Source organism: Ahaetulla prasina, chromosome 1, assembly GCF_028640845.1.
Source record: "Ahaetulla prasina isolate Xishuangbanna chromosome 1, ASM2864084v1, whole genome shotgun sequence".
Taxonomy (NCBI): Eukaryota; Metazoa; Chordata; class Lepidosauria; order Squamata; family Colubridae; genus Ahaetulla; species Ahaetulla prasina.
In genome coordinates, this window is record NC_080539.1 from 225,531,621 (window position 1) to 225,548,264 (window position 16,644).

The window sequence follows — 16,644 nt, forward strand, 5'->3', positions numbered from 1 at the left end:
TTCAGCAATCTGAATTGTTTTATACCTCTACTAGACAGTTTGGTTGTTCGTGTGAAAAATGGGCTTAAAAGTTCGAAGTACAGACCTGTTGATTATGAAGAACTCTATGCAATTACTGAAGCGAAGAAATTACAGTCTGCTAACATCCTTTTAAAGGTAAGTGTCTATAAATTATGATGGATGTTATATGCAATTCTAGCTGTTCAAAAAAAATGTTCGGTAAAACCTAGTGTGTAGCATTCATTAAAGTATATCCTACTAGACATTAGGCAGAGTATGGCTGAAAACAGGAAGTCAGCAAACATGGCTAATTAGTAACAGTATTAGCAACTGGATTGTAAAACCTAGCTGAATCTTTTATCAACGGATCTGAACTTGTGCCATTAATTAGTAATATCACTTTGATTGAGTGTTGATGCTTATAGAGTTTGTGCAATTTGTGAATGCCACTTGAAACTTTTTTAAACCTTTTCTTCTATTTATTCAATTGCCTTTTTTATCCCTCTGTTGGAAGCAGTTTATAAAATTATTAGCAACACAGAGTAAAACTAAAACTTCTTTGAATTAGGGTTAGCTTCTGGAGACTACATGGACATGTAGTTCAACTATGGAGATTTGGCAACAATATGAATGTGGTTTAGCCTTTGTCTTCTGTGGAGGAAAGCAATAAAACATGTACCACAGAATTGAAATGTATCTTATATAGATGCATATAGTATCACAATGCATTTATAACTTGAGTTTGTATTGTGACATCATGATGAACATTTCAACAACAGAATCTCCTTCCTTCCTTCCTTCCTTCCTTCCTGTCATAAAGATTACAGAGATAATTATTTTTGGGAAATGTAAAGCAAAAAGGTTCATGTAGTAAATCATAAGAGCATGACTATTCACTTTTGTTAACTTTTTAGTTAAAGTAATAAATATAGATTGTAAATACATATTTTTGCAAATTTAAGTAAACCCTATCATTAGGATGCTCTCTGCTCTTTTTTGAATCTTTATAATACTTGAAAAAAGATTCCTTTCATTTTCACCATAGTATATTAATTACTGTAAAAACAATTTCATTTTATTAAGGTATAAATTGCCCTGTTTTATTTTAGCATGTTGTGCAACCCAATGGTTGTAATTAGTAAACTATGATTTGTATGACCTAGCATATAAACCCAACCAACTGTGATTTATTTAGCAAATCATAAGTAATAATGTTCCATAAAACCAATCTCTCTCAGTTTAACTCGGTCTGTTCCAAATTAAGCCAGCTACTGCTAGTAAGTTTTAACTCGCCCAAGAAAATATAATGAGAGAATTTTCAGCACAAGAACATAGTGACATTTGAAACTGCTTCCTTGTGACTGTGAATTGCACATTTATCAAAGGTAAATTGAATAAAGAGCCCAGCTAGTCACTGGTCCATTTAATCCAGCTTTCTATGTCACACAATCACTGTATTGTGGAAGGTCTCAGCATTCAAAATGACAGGATTGTGTTTTTCTGAACAACAATGTTACATTTAGTTGATTTATTCTTAATATTTACAAATAAATGAGATTTGCCATGAAATGCAGCAACACAGATTGATCCTGTTCAGGTTGCCATCAATAAACCATATCCTTTTTCTAAATATTCCATTCGGTTTCTAGGTTTCCCTTCACTCTTCCCCTTTTAGGAATCAACCAAGATGCTGTGTCATATTAGGCAAGTTTGATTCTCATTGGACATTTTCAAATTGTTTCTTCCCTAAGCTTCATTTCCTCTTTACAAAGAGACTTGTTTTCCTCAGGCATTTGGAAACCTGAGCTTGTTCATACCTGCTTTTTGTGCAATGACGGTGCTGGTTTGACTCCATGAGAACCTCCACTGATTTCACAATGAGTTAATAGGCTGTTCTAATAAGCAGCTCTTAGGTTCTCTTTAAGATATTTTGCCTCAGTCTTTCATATATAGAAATGCTTAAGTAGCTTAAAATCTGAACAAGCTATAATTAGCAAGCACAATATATGAGGCAGTATGTTTCCATAACATGGAGAGAGGTCGGATTGCAGTGAAAATGAATGTAATGTGTAAACTGGGAAGATTTTGTTCCTTCACTTGAGTAAGAAACACAATGACCAGGCAACTGCTGTGATTGCTTAGCTATTATGAATTTCAGCACAGCAATCTGTGGGGACATATGATTTAGTCTGCAGTTCTTTGTGTATCCCTGCCAGAACTCTTGCCGCTGATAACAGTCTAACCCTCTTAGGAAGGTCTCTCTTCTGCTGTAACAACAGTTCTGATATCCAGAATTTGAGTGCCATTCAAATACTAAAGTATTAGGAAAGTGGGAGGCTGCAGATTACAGCAAGATGTGTCACTTTCTCAAATCGAGTAGCTGATGGCACCCTTCTCTATGGTTGTCTCTCCTCCCCACCCCCTTTCATAATAAACACAGCCAAAATATATAAGTTATTTTGGCATCTGAGGCTGAAAATGTCACCTCTGTATATTGGCAGGAAACACATTACTCTACTATATTATAGAACATTAAAGCCGCTGGTTTCAATATTAATGAAAAGTCATATCCTAATACCTCTTTGGTTCTAGTACAGGGGTGTCAAACTCACACTGACACATTGTCGTCACGTGATGTATCACAACTTTCCCCCCTTTGCTAAACCGGGGATGGGCGTGGCCAGCATGTGATGCATCTGGCCCGCGGGCCACGAGTTTAACACCACTGTTCTTGTGTGTGTCTTTCTGTCTGTCTGTGTATCCATATCCATATCCATATCCATATCCTTTTTTCTGTTTTATTCAGAACGGATCCGATTTCTTAAAACACTGTACCAGCTACAGTTAAGTGGCTCTTCCTATTTACAAAGCAGAGGTGGCTGCAAACCCCCCCACACCATTTTTGAGTCAGAAGAAGGAATAAAGCAAAGCAAAGCACACAAAATGCTACACTTTATTTTTGTTTCATGTTACTGACCCTATCAACACTATTCATTTAGCATAAATATACTGAAGCCAATATTTCTGAAAATTTAATTTCCTGATTTAATTTATTTTATTTTACTGATTTGGCACTTATAAGAGGCAAAGAGCAAATTATTTTTACTTTATGTACCGGTAATCAGGAAGAGAATGGGAGCTGCTCTATTTTAGAATAGCTGCAAGCAACAGTTGTTTTCAAACATATGCTGTTTTAGAAAAACTTAAGGATTTCTTGTTCACGTATTTCTAGCCTTCCCCATTTCATTGCTCATGTCCCTGCATTCATTCAACCAGCTACCTATATGGTCCTTCATTTTCAGTTATTTCACATTCCCATTTAATAGGAGATGGTTCTGCAGGCTATTCCCCTTTTGGAAAGCTGAGAACACAGTGGATTCAACAATGGCATTATCTATTACTAGATGTAAAAGAGGGTTAAAGTGATGCTAAACCATGATGATGTATTAAACAAATCTGTCTGGATATATATTTGTGGTGAATAGTAAAATGCTATTGCCTACTGGTTTTTCTTGGAACTGAGAGATACAATTTATTAAAGTTATACGAAATCTTCCTTCCCATAAACTTTTCTGTACATGGAATCACTAATTTGGAGAAGTTCGTGCCCAAACATGGATGCTATAGAAGTTCTGTTTAAGAGACAGATCAAAATGGGGCTGTGTTGCAACAAATATGAAGCAAAATGGTCTTGGCAGATGTATCTCAGGTGTTCTTTCTGTTTTAATGGCTCTGATTGGAAGATCTCTTGCATTTGGGTGTTACCTTTTGAATTTTCCACTCTGGCCAAATTCAGTAGAAGGCACCAGCTGCTGTTGGTTTAGTTGGGTAGATGGAGTTTTGAAGTATTTCAGGACTATGTGGCATGGTAGTGAAGATATTCTGTTTCTAATAACCATTGGAGGCTAATAATGAGTGAGCTATGAGGGGGGAAATGGTTTCAATAGACCACTATTAGACTTAGCACCAGATTGTTATTTTTAATGGTGTCTTGGTGGCTAGCGATCAGTACATATTTTCCCGAAAATAAGACCCTGTCTTATATTTTTTGGAACCCTGAAATAAGCGCTTGGCCTTATTGCCATGCGCTCAAAAGCCTGATTGGGCTTTTTATCAGGGGATGTATTATTTTGGGGGAAACAGGTTTTATTTATTTATTTATTTATTTATTTGATTTTTATACCGCCCTTCTCCCGAAGAACTCAGGGCGGTGTACAGGCAGAATAAAACAAACAATACAAAATACAATTAAAATGCAATTTAAAAAACTTATTTAAATTAGCCTGACAATTTAAAAATTTACCATACACTAAAAAAACCCATTTAAAATTAATAAAATTTGACATTTAAAATTCAATTTAAGCCAGCCCCGCGCGGATAAAAAGGTGTGTCTTCAGTTCGCGGAGAAAAGTCCGAAGGTCAGGTATTTGGCGTAAACCTGGGGGAAGCTCGTTCCAGAGTGTGGGAGCCCCCACAGAGAAGGCCCTTCCCCTGGGGGCCGCCAGCCGACATTGTTTGGCGGACGGCACCCTGAGAAGTCCCTCTCTGTGAGAGCGTACGGGTCGGTGGGAGGCATGTGGTAACAGCAGGCGGTCCCGTAGGTACCCAGGCCCTAAGCCATGGAGCGCTTTAAAGGTCGTAACCAACACCTTAAAGTGCACTCGAAAGGCCACAGGTAGCCAGTGCAGTCTGCGCAGGAGCGGTGTTACATGGGAGCTATGCGTAGCTCCCTCTATCACCCGCGCAGCTGCATTCTGGACTAACTGAAGCCTCCGAGTGCACTTCAGGGGGAGCCCCATGTAGAGAGCATTACAATAATCCAAGCGAGAGGTAACGAGCGCATGAGTGACTGTGCACAAGGCATCCCGATCAAGGAAGGCGAACTGCCGAACCAGGCGGACCTGGTGGAAGGCCCTCCTGGAGACGGCCGCCAAATGATCTTCAAACGACAGCCGATCATCCAGGAGGACACCTAAGTTGCGCACCCTGTCCTTTGGGGCCAGTAACTCGCCTCCAACAGTCAACCGCGGCTGCAGTTGACTGAATCGGGATGCCGGCATCCACAGCCACTCCGTCTTGGAGGGATTAAGCTTGAGCCTGTTTCTCCCCATCCAGACCCGTACGGCTTCCAAACACCGGGACAGCACTTCAACAACTTCATTGGGGTGGCCCGGGGTGGAAAAGTACAGCTGGGTGTCATCAGCGTACTGTTGGTATCTCACCCCGAAGCCACTGATGATCTCACCCAACGGCTTCATGTAGATGTTGAACAGCAGGGGCGAGAGAATCGACCCCTGCGGGACCCCACAAGTGAGGCACCTCGCGGCCGACCTCTGCCCCCCTGTCAACACCGTCTGCGACCGGTCAGAGAGATAGGAGGAGAACCACCGATGCACGGTGCCTCCCACTCCCAATCCCCCCAACCGGCGCAGCAAGATACCATGGTCAATGGTATCAAAAGCCGCTGAGAGGTCTAATAGGACCAGGGCAGAGGAGTACCCCCTGTCCCTGGCCCGCCAGAGATCATCCACCAATGCGACCAAAGCTGTCTCCGTGCTGTATCCGGGTCGAAAGCCGGACTGGAACGGGTCTAGATAGACGGCTTCATCCAGGTACTGGGGTAGCTGTCGCGCCACAGCACTCTCTACAACCTTCGCAACGAAGCGAAGGTTGGAGACTGGACGATAGTTACCCAAAATAGCTGGGTCCAGGGAGGGCTTCTTGAGGAGGGGTCTCACCACCGCCTCTTTCAAGGCGGCAGGGAAAACCCCTTCCAGCAAAGAAGCCCAAGTTACATGCTGGCTTGCTTAGTTTAGAGGCAGCCTGCAATAATCCAATTCCATTTTATATAGTTTAATGGTGGTTGTTGTTTTTTAAATCTGTTATTCAGTCTTCATTTATGCAAAAATTGCTCCATGGCAGTCCTGAGAATATATCTCTTTTGCCAGGATTGAGATAGTCTGCTTCAGCACCAATATGCTATTATGAAAGATCAGCATTATCAGCCCCTGATGTACCAAACCAATACCAAATACTTGAAGAAGCATTCACGCATAAATAATAAAAATCCAAGCATGGGAATTTCTTCTATTTCTGATGTGTAGCTCAAGTGCAAAACTGACATAGCAGGAAGTTCTGAGGAAGGAAAGAAAACTTGTTGCATGTTTTTAGGGCCCTGTTGAATGCTATCACTTTTTCTAAATTTTCTTTGTAGGAATGTTCAATGAATGGATTATATTTCTAGTTTTTCATTATCCATCACTTTTTGTTATATACAGCTGGTGCTCAACTTACAACAGTTCATTTAGTGACTGTTCAAATTTACAACGGCACTGAAAAAAGTGACACGACCATTTTTCACACATATGACCATTGCAGCATCCTCATGATCGTGTGTTCAAAATTAAGACACTTGGAACTGACTCATATTTACGATGGTTGCGGTGTTCCAGGGTCACTTTTTGTGACTTTCTGGTAAGCAAAGTCAGTGGGAAAGCCAGATTCACTTAACAACCAGGTTACTAACTTACCAACTGCAGTGATTTAATTAACAACTGGCAAGGAAGGTCGTAAAATGGGGCTAAATTCACTTACCAAATGTCTCACTGAACAACAGAAATTTTGGGCACAATTGTGGTTGTAATTCGAGGATTACTTGTATAATTGTTTTTACTTCTTGGTTGTTAATAGTGTTTACCCAATTATTATTATTTTTTTATTTGCATTTATATCCCGCCCTTCTCCGAAGACTCAGGGCGGCTTACACTATGTTAGCAATAGTCTTCATCCTATTTGTATATTTATATACAAAGTCAACTTATTGCCCCCCCAACAATCTGGGTCCTCATTTTACCTACCTTATAAAGGATGGAAGGCTGAGTCAACCTTGGGCCTGGTGGGACTTGAACCTGCAGTAATTGCAAGCAGCTGCCGTTAATAACAGACTGTCTTAGCAGTCTGAGGCACTCAAGGACCATTATTATTATTATTATTATTATTATTATTATTATTATTATTATTATTATTATTATTATTATTATTATTATTATTATTATTATGAAAGACAGTGTTGAACCAGCTTTGATGGAGGTCAACAAGAGGAAGCTGCTAAAAGTACAGCAAACCCAGTATCAATATAGGAAAACAGCGATGCAAGCTCGAGCTGGCAGCTGGTGTAACAAAGCACTGCGTGGACAGTTCCTTGAAAAGATCCAAGGAAAAGTAGATAAGTTATGGCTGACCAACGGAACATTGAAGAAAGAAACAGAGGGCCTGATTCTTGCGGCCCAAGAACAAGCCATTAGAACAAACATAATCAAAGCCAGGATAGAAAAATCTGCTGATGATCCCAAATGCAGACTCTGCAAAGAAGCGGATGAAACCATTGATCACATACTGAGCTGTTGTAAGACAATAGCTCAGACTGACTACAAACAATGTCCCAACACAGTTGCTCAGATGGTCCACTGGAACTTGTGTCACAACTACCATCTGCCTGTAGCAAAGAACTGGTGGGATCATAAGCCTGAAAAAGTGATTGAAAATGAGCATGCAAAACTACTGTGGGATTTCCGAATACAGACTGATAAAGTTTTGGAACACAATACCTCGGATATCACGATTTTGGAAAAGAAAAAAGTGTGGATAGTCGACATTGCTATACCTGGTGACAGCAGAATCGATGAGAAACAATTTGAAAAAGTCACCAGATATCAAGATTTGAGAACTGAATTGCAGAGACTCTGGCATAAACCAGTGCAGGTGGTTCCAGTGGTACTCGGCACACTGGGAGCTGTGCCTAAAGACCTAGACAAGCACTTAAAAATGATTGGCGCTGACAAGATCACCATTGGTCAGCTGCAGAAGGCCACCTTACTGGGATCTGCTCGCATAATTCGCCGATACATCATGCAGTCCTAAATACTTGGGAAGTGTTCAACTAGTGATCTTTGATACGAAATCCAGCATAGTTATCTCGTTTGCTGTGTACACTGTCATTTTGCATAAATAATAATAATAATAATAATATAAAATATATATTTTATAAAAATATAAAAAAAACTGCGCTACTTGGAACATCGTACATCTTAAGAAGGTACTTGGTTGATATCTAGGACGCTGGCAGCAACCCATATTAACCATTAGCACCAGTCAATGGTATTTGTGACACATTTTTAAATAATCAGTGGACTGATTTTCATGTTTAATGAATAATCATCATCATCATCATCATCATCATAATCATAATCATAAATTTTCTCTCCATAATGGCTAATAAGATGCATCCATGTGTTTCCCACAAAAAAGCTGAGATGGAATGTGGAAGTGTGTTATTTCAGAGATGAACAGTTGCAGGAAGCCGGATAAGTAGTAATTAAATATATATATAGGAAACCACTCTTGGTTTTTGGAATCAATAAAATACTTAAAATGATTTGAAATAAGGCTTTTATTGGGCATAGAATTTGACAGGATACCTAGATAATATCACTTTCATTGTTAACTCTTGATTTTTCCACTTCTATTTCTTTTTTAAACTTTTCATTAAGAATCCATTAAAGAGGGGAAAATGACGCTGCTGCACCTTGTCTTTTATGGTATTAAGAGCCTTCTATCTGAAAGGATTTACAGATTTTGGGAATACACCATAAAAGCTAAAAGATCAGTTCTTGAAAAAAGAACAGCTCTATTATCCAAAGTAGTGACAAGAGAGAAAAGCTAGAATGAATATCCCATATATTTTATAATTTTATTCTAATGATACATGTGGATGGCACATTCTATTGATCAATGAAGAGCAAAGCCAAAAGTAGCTCAATACATGCAAAAGCTTTAAAAGTAGACTTTATTTTAATATTTCATTTTTCACTAATATTTCCATCAAGGAAGCTCTGTTTGTGGCTGAAAATAAGTTCCGGTGTGATACAATAATAAAAAAGGTATTTGGTAATAGAAATCTGTAGCAAACATATGAACAGTGATATGTGGTTAGGCAAAGAGTTTTCTAAAAATGAAACTAAGAGCGTATAAAATGACAGATGGAGACTGATCATCCCTGTTACCTGAAAATCAAGTATGTAAAAATGCAATCCATTTTGTTTCTGTAAAATAAATCTATATGAAAGCAGTTAATCTCCTTAACATATTTTAATCTTTTTTTTTTAAAAAAGGAATAAAATAGCATTGTATAAATACAAAGGAATGATGACACACCGTCTATTAAGTATTTCATCTATTGATAACTGGATAAGGCTTCTGCAGGTAGTCTTCAATTTATGACCACAACTGAGCTTAAAATTCTGTTGCTAAGCCGCACAGTTGTTAAGTGAGTTTTGTTCCCTTTTACACCTTTTCTTGCCACAGTTGTTAAGTGAATCACTGCAGTGGTTAAGTTAGTAACACAGCTTTCATAATGACTTAGTTTTTCAGAAGGTCGCAAAAGCTGATGACATGACCCTGGGACATAATAAATGCCAATTGCCAAGTGTCCGAATTTTCATCATGTGACTGTGGAATACTGGAACAATCTTAACTGTGAAAAACGGTCATAAGTCACTTTTTTCAGTGACTGTTGTAACTTTAAAAGATCACTAAAGGAATACCGTATATACTCGAGTATAAGCCGAGTTTTTCAGCACGTTTTTTGTGCTGAAAAACGTCCCCTCGGCTTATACTCGGGTCTATACGGCTTATACTCGAGTTTTGTTTTTTTTAAGCCCCTCGGCTTATACTCGAGTATATACGGCTTATACTCGAGTTTTTTTTTTCTTTTTTTCACATTTTACCGGCGCAAACTTGGCGGGCTTTTGCATTAGCGCGGGGAAGCCCTGCCGGTGCAGTGAGAGGGCGGGGCGGGGGAGCCGCCAGCCTTCTCAGCTGAGGGAGGGAGGGTTTCCCCAACCGGTAGGTGCCTCATTTCCCACCCTCGGCTTATACTCGAGTCCCCAGTTTACCCCAGTTTTTGGGGTAAAATTGGGGACCTCGGCTTATACTCGGATCGGCTTATATTCGAGTATATACGGTAGTTGTAAGTCGAGGCCTACCTTTATTTTTTTTTTTCATCCCAAAGAGCTAATCTCAATAAATCTATTCCTTATGACAAATAAATTCCAGGATGATAGTAGTCATGATAGCAATATAGTCCGAAAGAAGTATCCTATCTTTGTTCACTAAATGGAGTATGGAAAATCTATAGATTCATTGTTGTAAAGCAGTGCATAACAATTTTATCTCTGTGAAAACTAATAATTCTTAATAAGCTGTGTGTTCTAGCTGGGTTGTCATAGGGATCCCTTCCATTCCTGTGGATATAAAGACTCCTTTGGTTGTTTGGCTGTAGATGCATCTGTCACTTGTGAAAATATTTGTATATTGTGAAAACATCAAGCCAAATCTGATATTAAACAGTTCTCTATAAAAGCAGATTGTTACAAGAAGAGGGCATTATATAGCATTATTATTTGCAGATATTAGCAAAGATGGTTTAATGGTTTGATTCAGTACAAAAAGCTTAAAGTCTCTGAAAATAAAGCAGTAGTAGACTAATAAGAAAACTTACTCTAAGTAACAGAGTAAGTTAAGCAAAGAAGTAAAAATATGCCAGTTGAGTATTTTGTATTAGTTTAGTTCTTTACCTGTTAAGAAATAAATGTACCGGTAACTGTGCAAGAGTGAACCATATTCCTATTCGTCCTGTTTGTAGCTCTACCATTCAAAACGAACCCATGACAATAGTACTCAAAGTTTATTATGAAGAAAATGGAATTTTAATGATTTTAAAAAATTGAAAGTTTCTGCTGTTGTTCTTTGGATCACATTGCCTATATTTTCCCCTAGGTCATAAAGAAATGGTTCAGATTTAAATGCCTATTGAAAGACTTTGGCAAAATTCTATGATTATATTAGGAGTTCCATTCAGTCGTATGGAAATGTAGTAATATTTATGCCGGACTTTTATTTTGCATAAAGTACCACCAAAATAACACATTAATAATGTGTAGATGGAGTGCTTGATTGACCTAGCCAATAGTTAATCTGTTTTGGCTTAGTGTGATACATGGATCAGCTTTTGTGGTTAACAAACTACAGTTTATGACTTTATGTGTTGTGCAAAATACATCTCCATAGTTCAACTACAGCATATTACATCAAAACATGACTTCACAGGAGGTATGCACTCTGCCTAAAAGTAAAAACTTAGAGTTAGCCTACTAGTTTTTAATCACCAGAATCAGGCTTCTTTCATACAAAGAAAAATCACTTTTGATTCTCCAACATTTTTCATTAATCTAACTTAATGATAAAAGCTCTGAGGATGTTATAACTGCATAATTGCAAGCAGTGGTGGGATTCCGCCAGTTCGCACCACTTCGGGAGAACCGGTTGTTGACTTTCTGAGCAGTTTGGCAAACTGGTTGTTGGAAGAAATCATTAGGGCAGAGAACCGGTTGTTAAATTACTTGAATCCCACCACTGATTGCAAGTCAGAAAATGATAGAGTGGAGCTATAACTTCTGTCTCACTTGTGACCTCATAACTATCAGTTAATTGCACGATTCATTTCTATATAGAATAAATAAAATATAGAAAATAAATAAATAAAAATAGATACAACTACGAAAGTATATTCAATAGCATTTACTATTCTGCTGTTAGGGTGTTTTGTTTTGATTTTTGCAAGATTTGCATCCATCGATCTAGAATAAAAACTGCAATCTTTTTTTTTATATATAAAACTGTGATCTTAAAAACAACACTGTATTTGGTATATATAATTTTGTTTAAGTTCCTTATTTTCTGCAACTGGGCATATTTTGCGGTTGCCAGAAAATGAGATTGAGATGGTCAGTATGTACATTATCTTGCTTTCTTGAACAGGCACCTTTTAATAATAGATATGAACCATTTACTTTCTTTTAAAATTATTTAAATTTAAGGTGTTTTATGAATGTTACGATATTAATGAGGCCCTTTGGCAAGGACACAATCTTGAAAGACAGTTGAAGATATTAAATAAATATTTATGAACCATTGACTTTCAAGGACAATCAAACATAAATCCTGCTCAAGCTTAGCTATTTCTTCAATAGAAACCTCAACAACATTTATTATTAATAAAATATCCTTAAATCTTGTACCCAGATTAAAAAATTACAGCATGCTTCAAAAATTAACAAGGAACACATGCTGCTGAAAAGTCATCACCAAGTATGGTGGAAAGAGCACAAAAGATTGCACGAAAACAGGTAAGAAGTGATAAAGCTTAATAAAGTAATTGAAAATTTGGTAATGCAATGGACAAGATGTCATATTGCAGAGTCTGAAGGAAAGTGCTCTTTTAGATAAGGAAATCCTCAAATGACCCTGAAACAGTTATGATGTTAATCTATAGAACCAGAAGAATGGGTGGGGGGACACGACTCTTTTGCAGAGGAGAAATAGATCTGATTGCACCCACAGCTCAGGCCCATTCTGATTATTTTGACTATGGTTAACTACCAGTAGAGTTCCCACATAAAGGAAGAATTGGGTAAGACTCAGAAAAGTCTAGTGACCCAAAAATGTGCACCCCTGCATGCGAGTTCATGCAAACACACACACACAAATTGGGTACAATAGAAAACAGTATATTTTACCTGACCTGAAATGTTTAATTGCAGGCAGAAGTTAGAATCTGAAATTCAAACATTCTTTGATGAAGAAAATGAGTGTTTTTTCGACTTGTGGGATTTGCGTAAGTAATCTGTCAATTTCTGGATTAAACTAAATTGTGTAGTTACTGGTAAGAAGGAGAGATAAGAAAAATGTAAGGATTAAGAATGAGAATGGGTAAAGAATGAAAGATTTCATATTTCTGTATTTTTCATCTAAATTCCATTAAGAAGAAACTTTTCCACTTAGAAAAAAATCCAGAATCAGCTGACATGAGTATTGAGTGAGCAATTTTTGCTTTTTTGCTATGGACTGTTGTGCCCTTTCTCTCCAATAGCCATCCATAATACAACAGCAGAAAAAGATCTACACCCTATGCAGGAAGTCCTCTACTTACAACAGTTCACTTAGTGACAACTCGAAGTTACAACGGCATTGAAAAAAGTTACTTACGACTGTTTTTCACACTTATGACCGTTGCTGCATCCCCATGGTCACATGATTTACATTTAGATGCTTGACAACTGATTCACATTTATGAGAGTTCAGTGCCTTGGGGTCATGTGATCACCTGCTTTAACCTTCTGACAAGCAAAATCAATGGGGAAACCCAATTCACTTAACAACCCTGTTAATAATTTAACAACTGCAGTGATTCAGTTAACACTTGTGGCAAGAAAAGTCGCAAAATGGGGCAAAACAAATTTCTCACTTAACAACCTAAAGTTTGGGCTCAATTGTGGTCGTAAATTGAGGACTACCTGTACGATACATAATATACTATGAATATTATACTGTGCTCAACCCCTTCCTTTTCTGGGAAGCCTGGGTTTCTTATTCTTTTCAGAGACAAGTCGAGAAAATGTAAATTTCCTTTTCCATAATAGAAGCTATTATTTGACAAACTCTTATTAATTAGCTCTTTAACCGAGCAACACCCCTAATTTCTGTTTAACTTTTAATAGGATATAAATTAACAAAAGGCTTGGATACATTTCAAGCAAACACAGTGCAACCTGTCTGGCAGCTAAGGGAAGATTTAAGGTTCAGACTATTAGAAATGCAAACCAACTGCAAAGGTGTGGAATATCAGTTTAATCCAGATGCTGTATTAGAAGAGGTTAGTAATTCAGTGCTTCTGCATACGGTCTTTCTTCCTATATCTTACTGTGGATGATCTTCTGTCCTATTATGGCATTTGCATTATATTTGCACACTTAAAGAAACACGCATATAGGTATCAGAATATGACATGTGACATAGAACTAATTTCAGAATCCAGCCTCTTAAAAACTGTTTATTTTCTCTCTCTGACACTTTAATCTTGTTTTCTGTTAGCCATGTTGAGAGATAACATGCTATTGAACATAATCTTTTGCATTGTACTTCGGGGGTACCATCATTCACTGCCTGTAGATTTGAGATTGGACACCATGATATTTTTTTTGTGTCAACGATGGTAAATCTTGTGATCCTCCATATAAATTATAAATCTCATCCCTCCTATTGCTGGTCATGTTGGCTAGCTGATGGGACATATTTTCTCACACCTTTCCTGATTCGTATCTCCTCATTCTTTTCAAAAACATTTCAACTTTGAAAACAAATTTCTAAAACACGAATCCAAATCATTTAGATGGTGAATCAGCATTTGTAAACACAGGTTTTGGATTTTTTATATAAAATAGACAAACCTTTTGGGGTGGAATGCACAGATATTTAGGGATAATCTAGTTGAAGTTAATGTTAAAACTGGCCGTTAATTTACTATAGAATACATAGACTGAAATTATAACTTAACTAGAAGTAATTAGATGTATAGTTAAATCCATACATGCAATAACTTTTTATTCTTTGCTTTTCTGCGAACAAATTACATAGCTTTTTTGTATGGAAAGCCAAACTCTACATGCTATAATTCAATTTGTCTTGTTTGTTAAAACCTTGGTCTGACCTATATAAAATAAATACATATGCATTCTAGAAATATTGTGACTGTTAATTCTGTACATTCATACAGCAATTTCTAAAGATTGAGTAACATTTTTCAGTCCAAATGCTCAGGACTACATGCTTCCCATCTTGTATGAAAATAGGAATACAAAATACATTCTCTGTTCTCTGAAAACTACTCTGTGCATCTGGTTGCATGCCTTAATTTTGGGATTTTCGTAGAATTGTAGAAAAGTATTGATCTATTTTAGGAAATTTTGTCTGATCCTAATCATTTTTTTCTTTGGACTTCACTTTAATGTACTGGATTCAGAGTCAGACTGATTTGATGACATGCTACATTTGCAAATTATTTATTAATAAAATAATTAAGAAAGAACCAGAAAAGTTAGGGTTATAAATCCAGGTCCAATTCCCACTCTGGCCGAATCTGGAACTCCAACCAGCTAGCTCTTTAAATTTGTCCTGCTTTATAGCATTTTTGTGAGAACACAAAAAGGGATAGCTTTTTTGCATTATACATGAATTCTTTGAAAGGAGATAGGATAAAAATAGAATGAATCAATGAGCAATGTGCTGTTTTGTCAATACACAGGACCACATTTACAACATTCAGTGTTCTTTAACTCATTAATACAAAATTTTTCAACACTAGATAGAGTTTGTGAAGAAACAACAGAAAGCAATTTTGGGAAAGCTTCATCTGGAGAGAATAGCTTTGGAAAAGGAGCTTGAGGAATTTATAGATGAAGTAAGTTCTTTGTTTTTTTTTTAAAAAAAAATATTTTAATTAGATTAGCAAGAATATGGCAGATGCTTCCAATGTCTTTATTTTTATTATAGGCCCTGGCATGTACTTTAGAGGAAAGGACCACATTTGTACCTGAGGTTCCACCACAGTTACTGGAGCTGGAATGCCCATATCCTGATCTGAAGGCTTCGGTGCTTACTGAATTTTATAAACTTGCAGATGATTATTCTTTGAAGATCCAAGAAGTTGATCAAGACTTAAAAAACATAGCGAGGTAATAGAACCTCAATTCATGTTTGTTTTAGGATTAAATAAAATGTTTTGGTATTGGAATATTCTGCTATTGCAGTTGCCTTTACCAAGGGAGTGGGGAGGGAGAGATGCCTTGCTGAGCATTGTGCATAGTTGATCTTGCGTCCAGCTCAATGGGATTAAGTAGTCAGTAACTATTTGCACAGCTGAGAGAACTGCCTCTTCCTAAAAAGCCTGGACTGAAATAATAAGCAAAATGTTCAAAGGAGTTGAAATACCAGGCACCTATCAAAAAATTCTTGATGAGTATAAATGTAATGTTTCCTCCCGTTAATAACTTATTTTTAGTCAGAGAAAACTGAACCTGTTGATACATTTTGAACAGTCCCCACTTAGTTAAAAATACAAAGTCTTTCCTTCTGTTAACCTGGATTTATTGGTCTCGATGGTTTCATTGAAATTCTTACTCAACTGAATCCATTAAGATACTATGGCAGATTCAGGGATTTGGAACACTAGAACTCATATGACCTTTTATGTCAGGAAAGCTGAAATTGGTGGTGGCGTGAGGACCAATGTCTCCAGCTGTCCCACTGAGCATTTCTGCGGCCCAGCCCTCAGTCTCTCAAATTCAAGAGATTAATTGCTGGAATAGTTTTATGTTGTCCCCGTGGTCTTTCAAAATCAGACCTTTGATAATCCCAGTTAAATAAAAAAAGTGAAATAATAAATTTCAGTCTAACAAAACAGAAGTGAGACTTGCATTTGTAGATTTCAACTCAGGGGAGTGACTTGGACAACTTTCTTATTTTGCCCTTACAAAAGAGATGCTTATGAAGTAGTTCATGAAAAAAAATATATTAAAAAACAACAACCAGCTTTTAGGACATTACTTAAAAGAAGTAAATATTGGCCTTTAAAAACTTAAAGAAGGTTTACAAAGTTGGCTTATTCAATCCAGATTTTATATTTTATTTATTTATTATTTATTTATAAAATTTATTGGCCACCCATTTTATCATAGAGTAACTCTGGGC

The 16,644-nt window shown here is 37.2% G+C and overlaps 1 protein-coding gene across 5 annotated transcripts in view; it reads left to right on the forward strand.

The window, feature by feature from the left end:
• The window catches only part of CCDC148 (coiled-coil domain containing 148), a 189,833-nt gene that overhangs the window by 79,262 nt on the left and 93,927 nt on the right, over positions 1 to 16,644 (forward strand). For 4 of the 5 annotated variants that reach the window (XM_058192293.1, XM_058192303.1, XM_058192314.1 and 1 more), the window contains 6 exons: positions 35 to 156; positions 12,142 to 12,245; positions 12,660 to 12,733; positions 13,617 to 13,771; positions 15,260 to 15,355; positions 15,448 to 15,629. In XM_058192293.1, coding sequence (XP_058048276.1) covers positions 35 to 156; positions 12,142 to 12,245; positions 12,660 to 12,733; positions 13,617 to 13,771; positions 15,260 to 15,355; positions 15,448 to 15,629 — 733 coding nt within the window. The remainder of the gene's footprint in view (positions 1 to 34; positions 157 to 12,141; positions 12,246 to 12,659; positions 12,734 to 13,616; positions 13,772 to 15,259; positions 15,356 to 15,447; positions 15,630 to 16,644) is intronic. The other variant, XM_058192325.1, reaches the window with a different exon arrangement.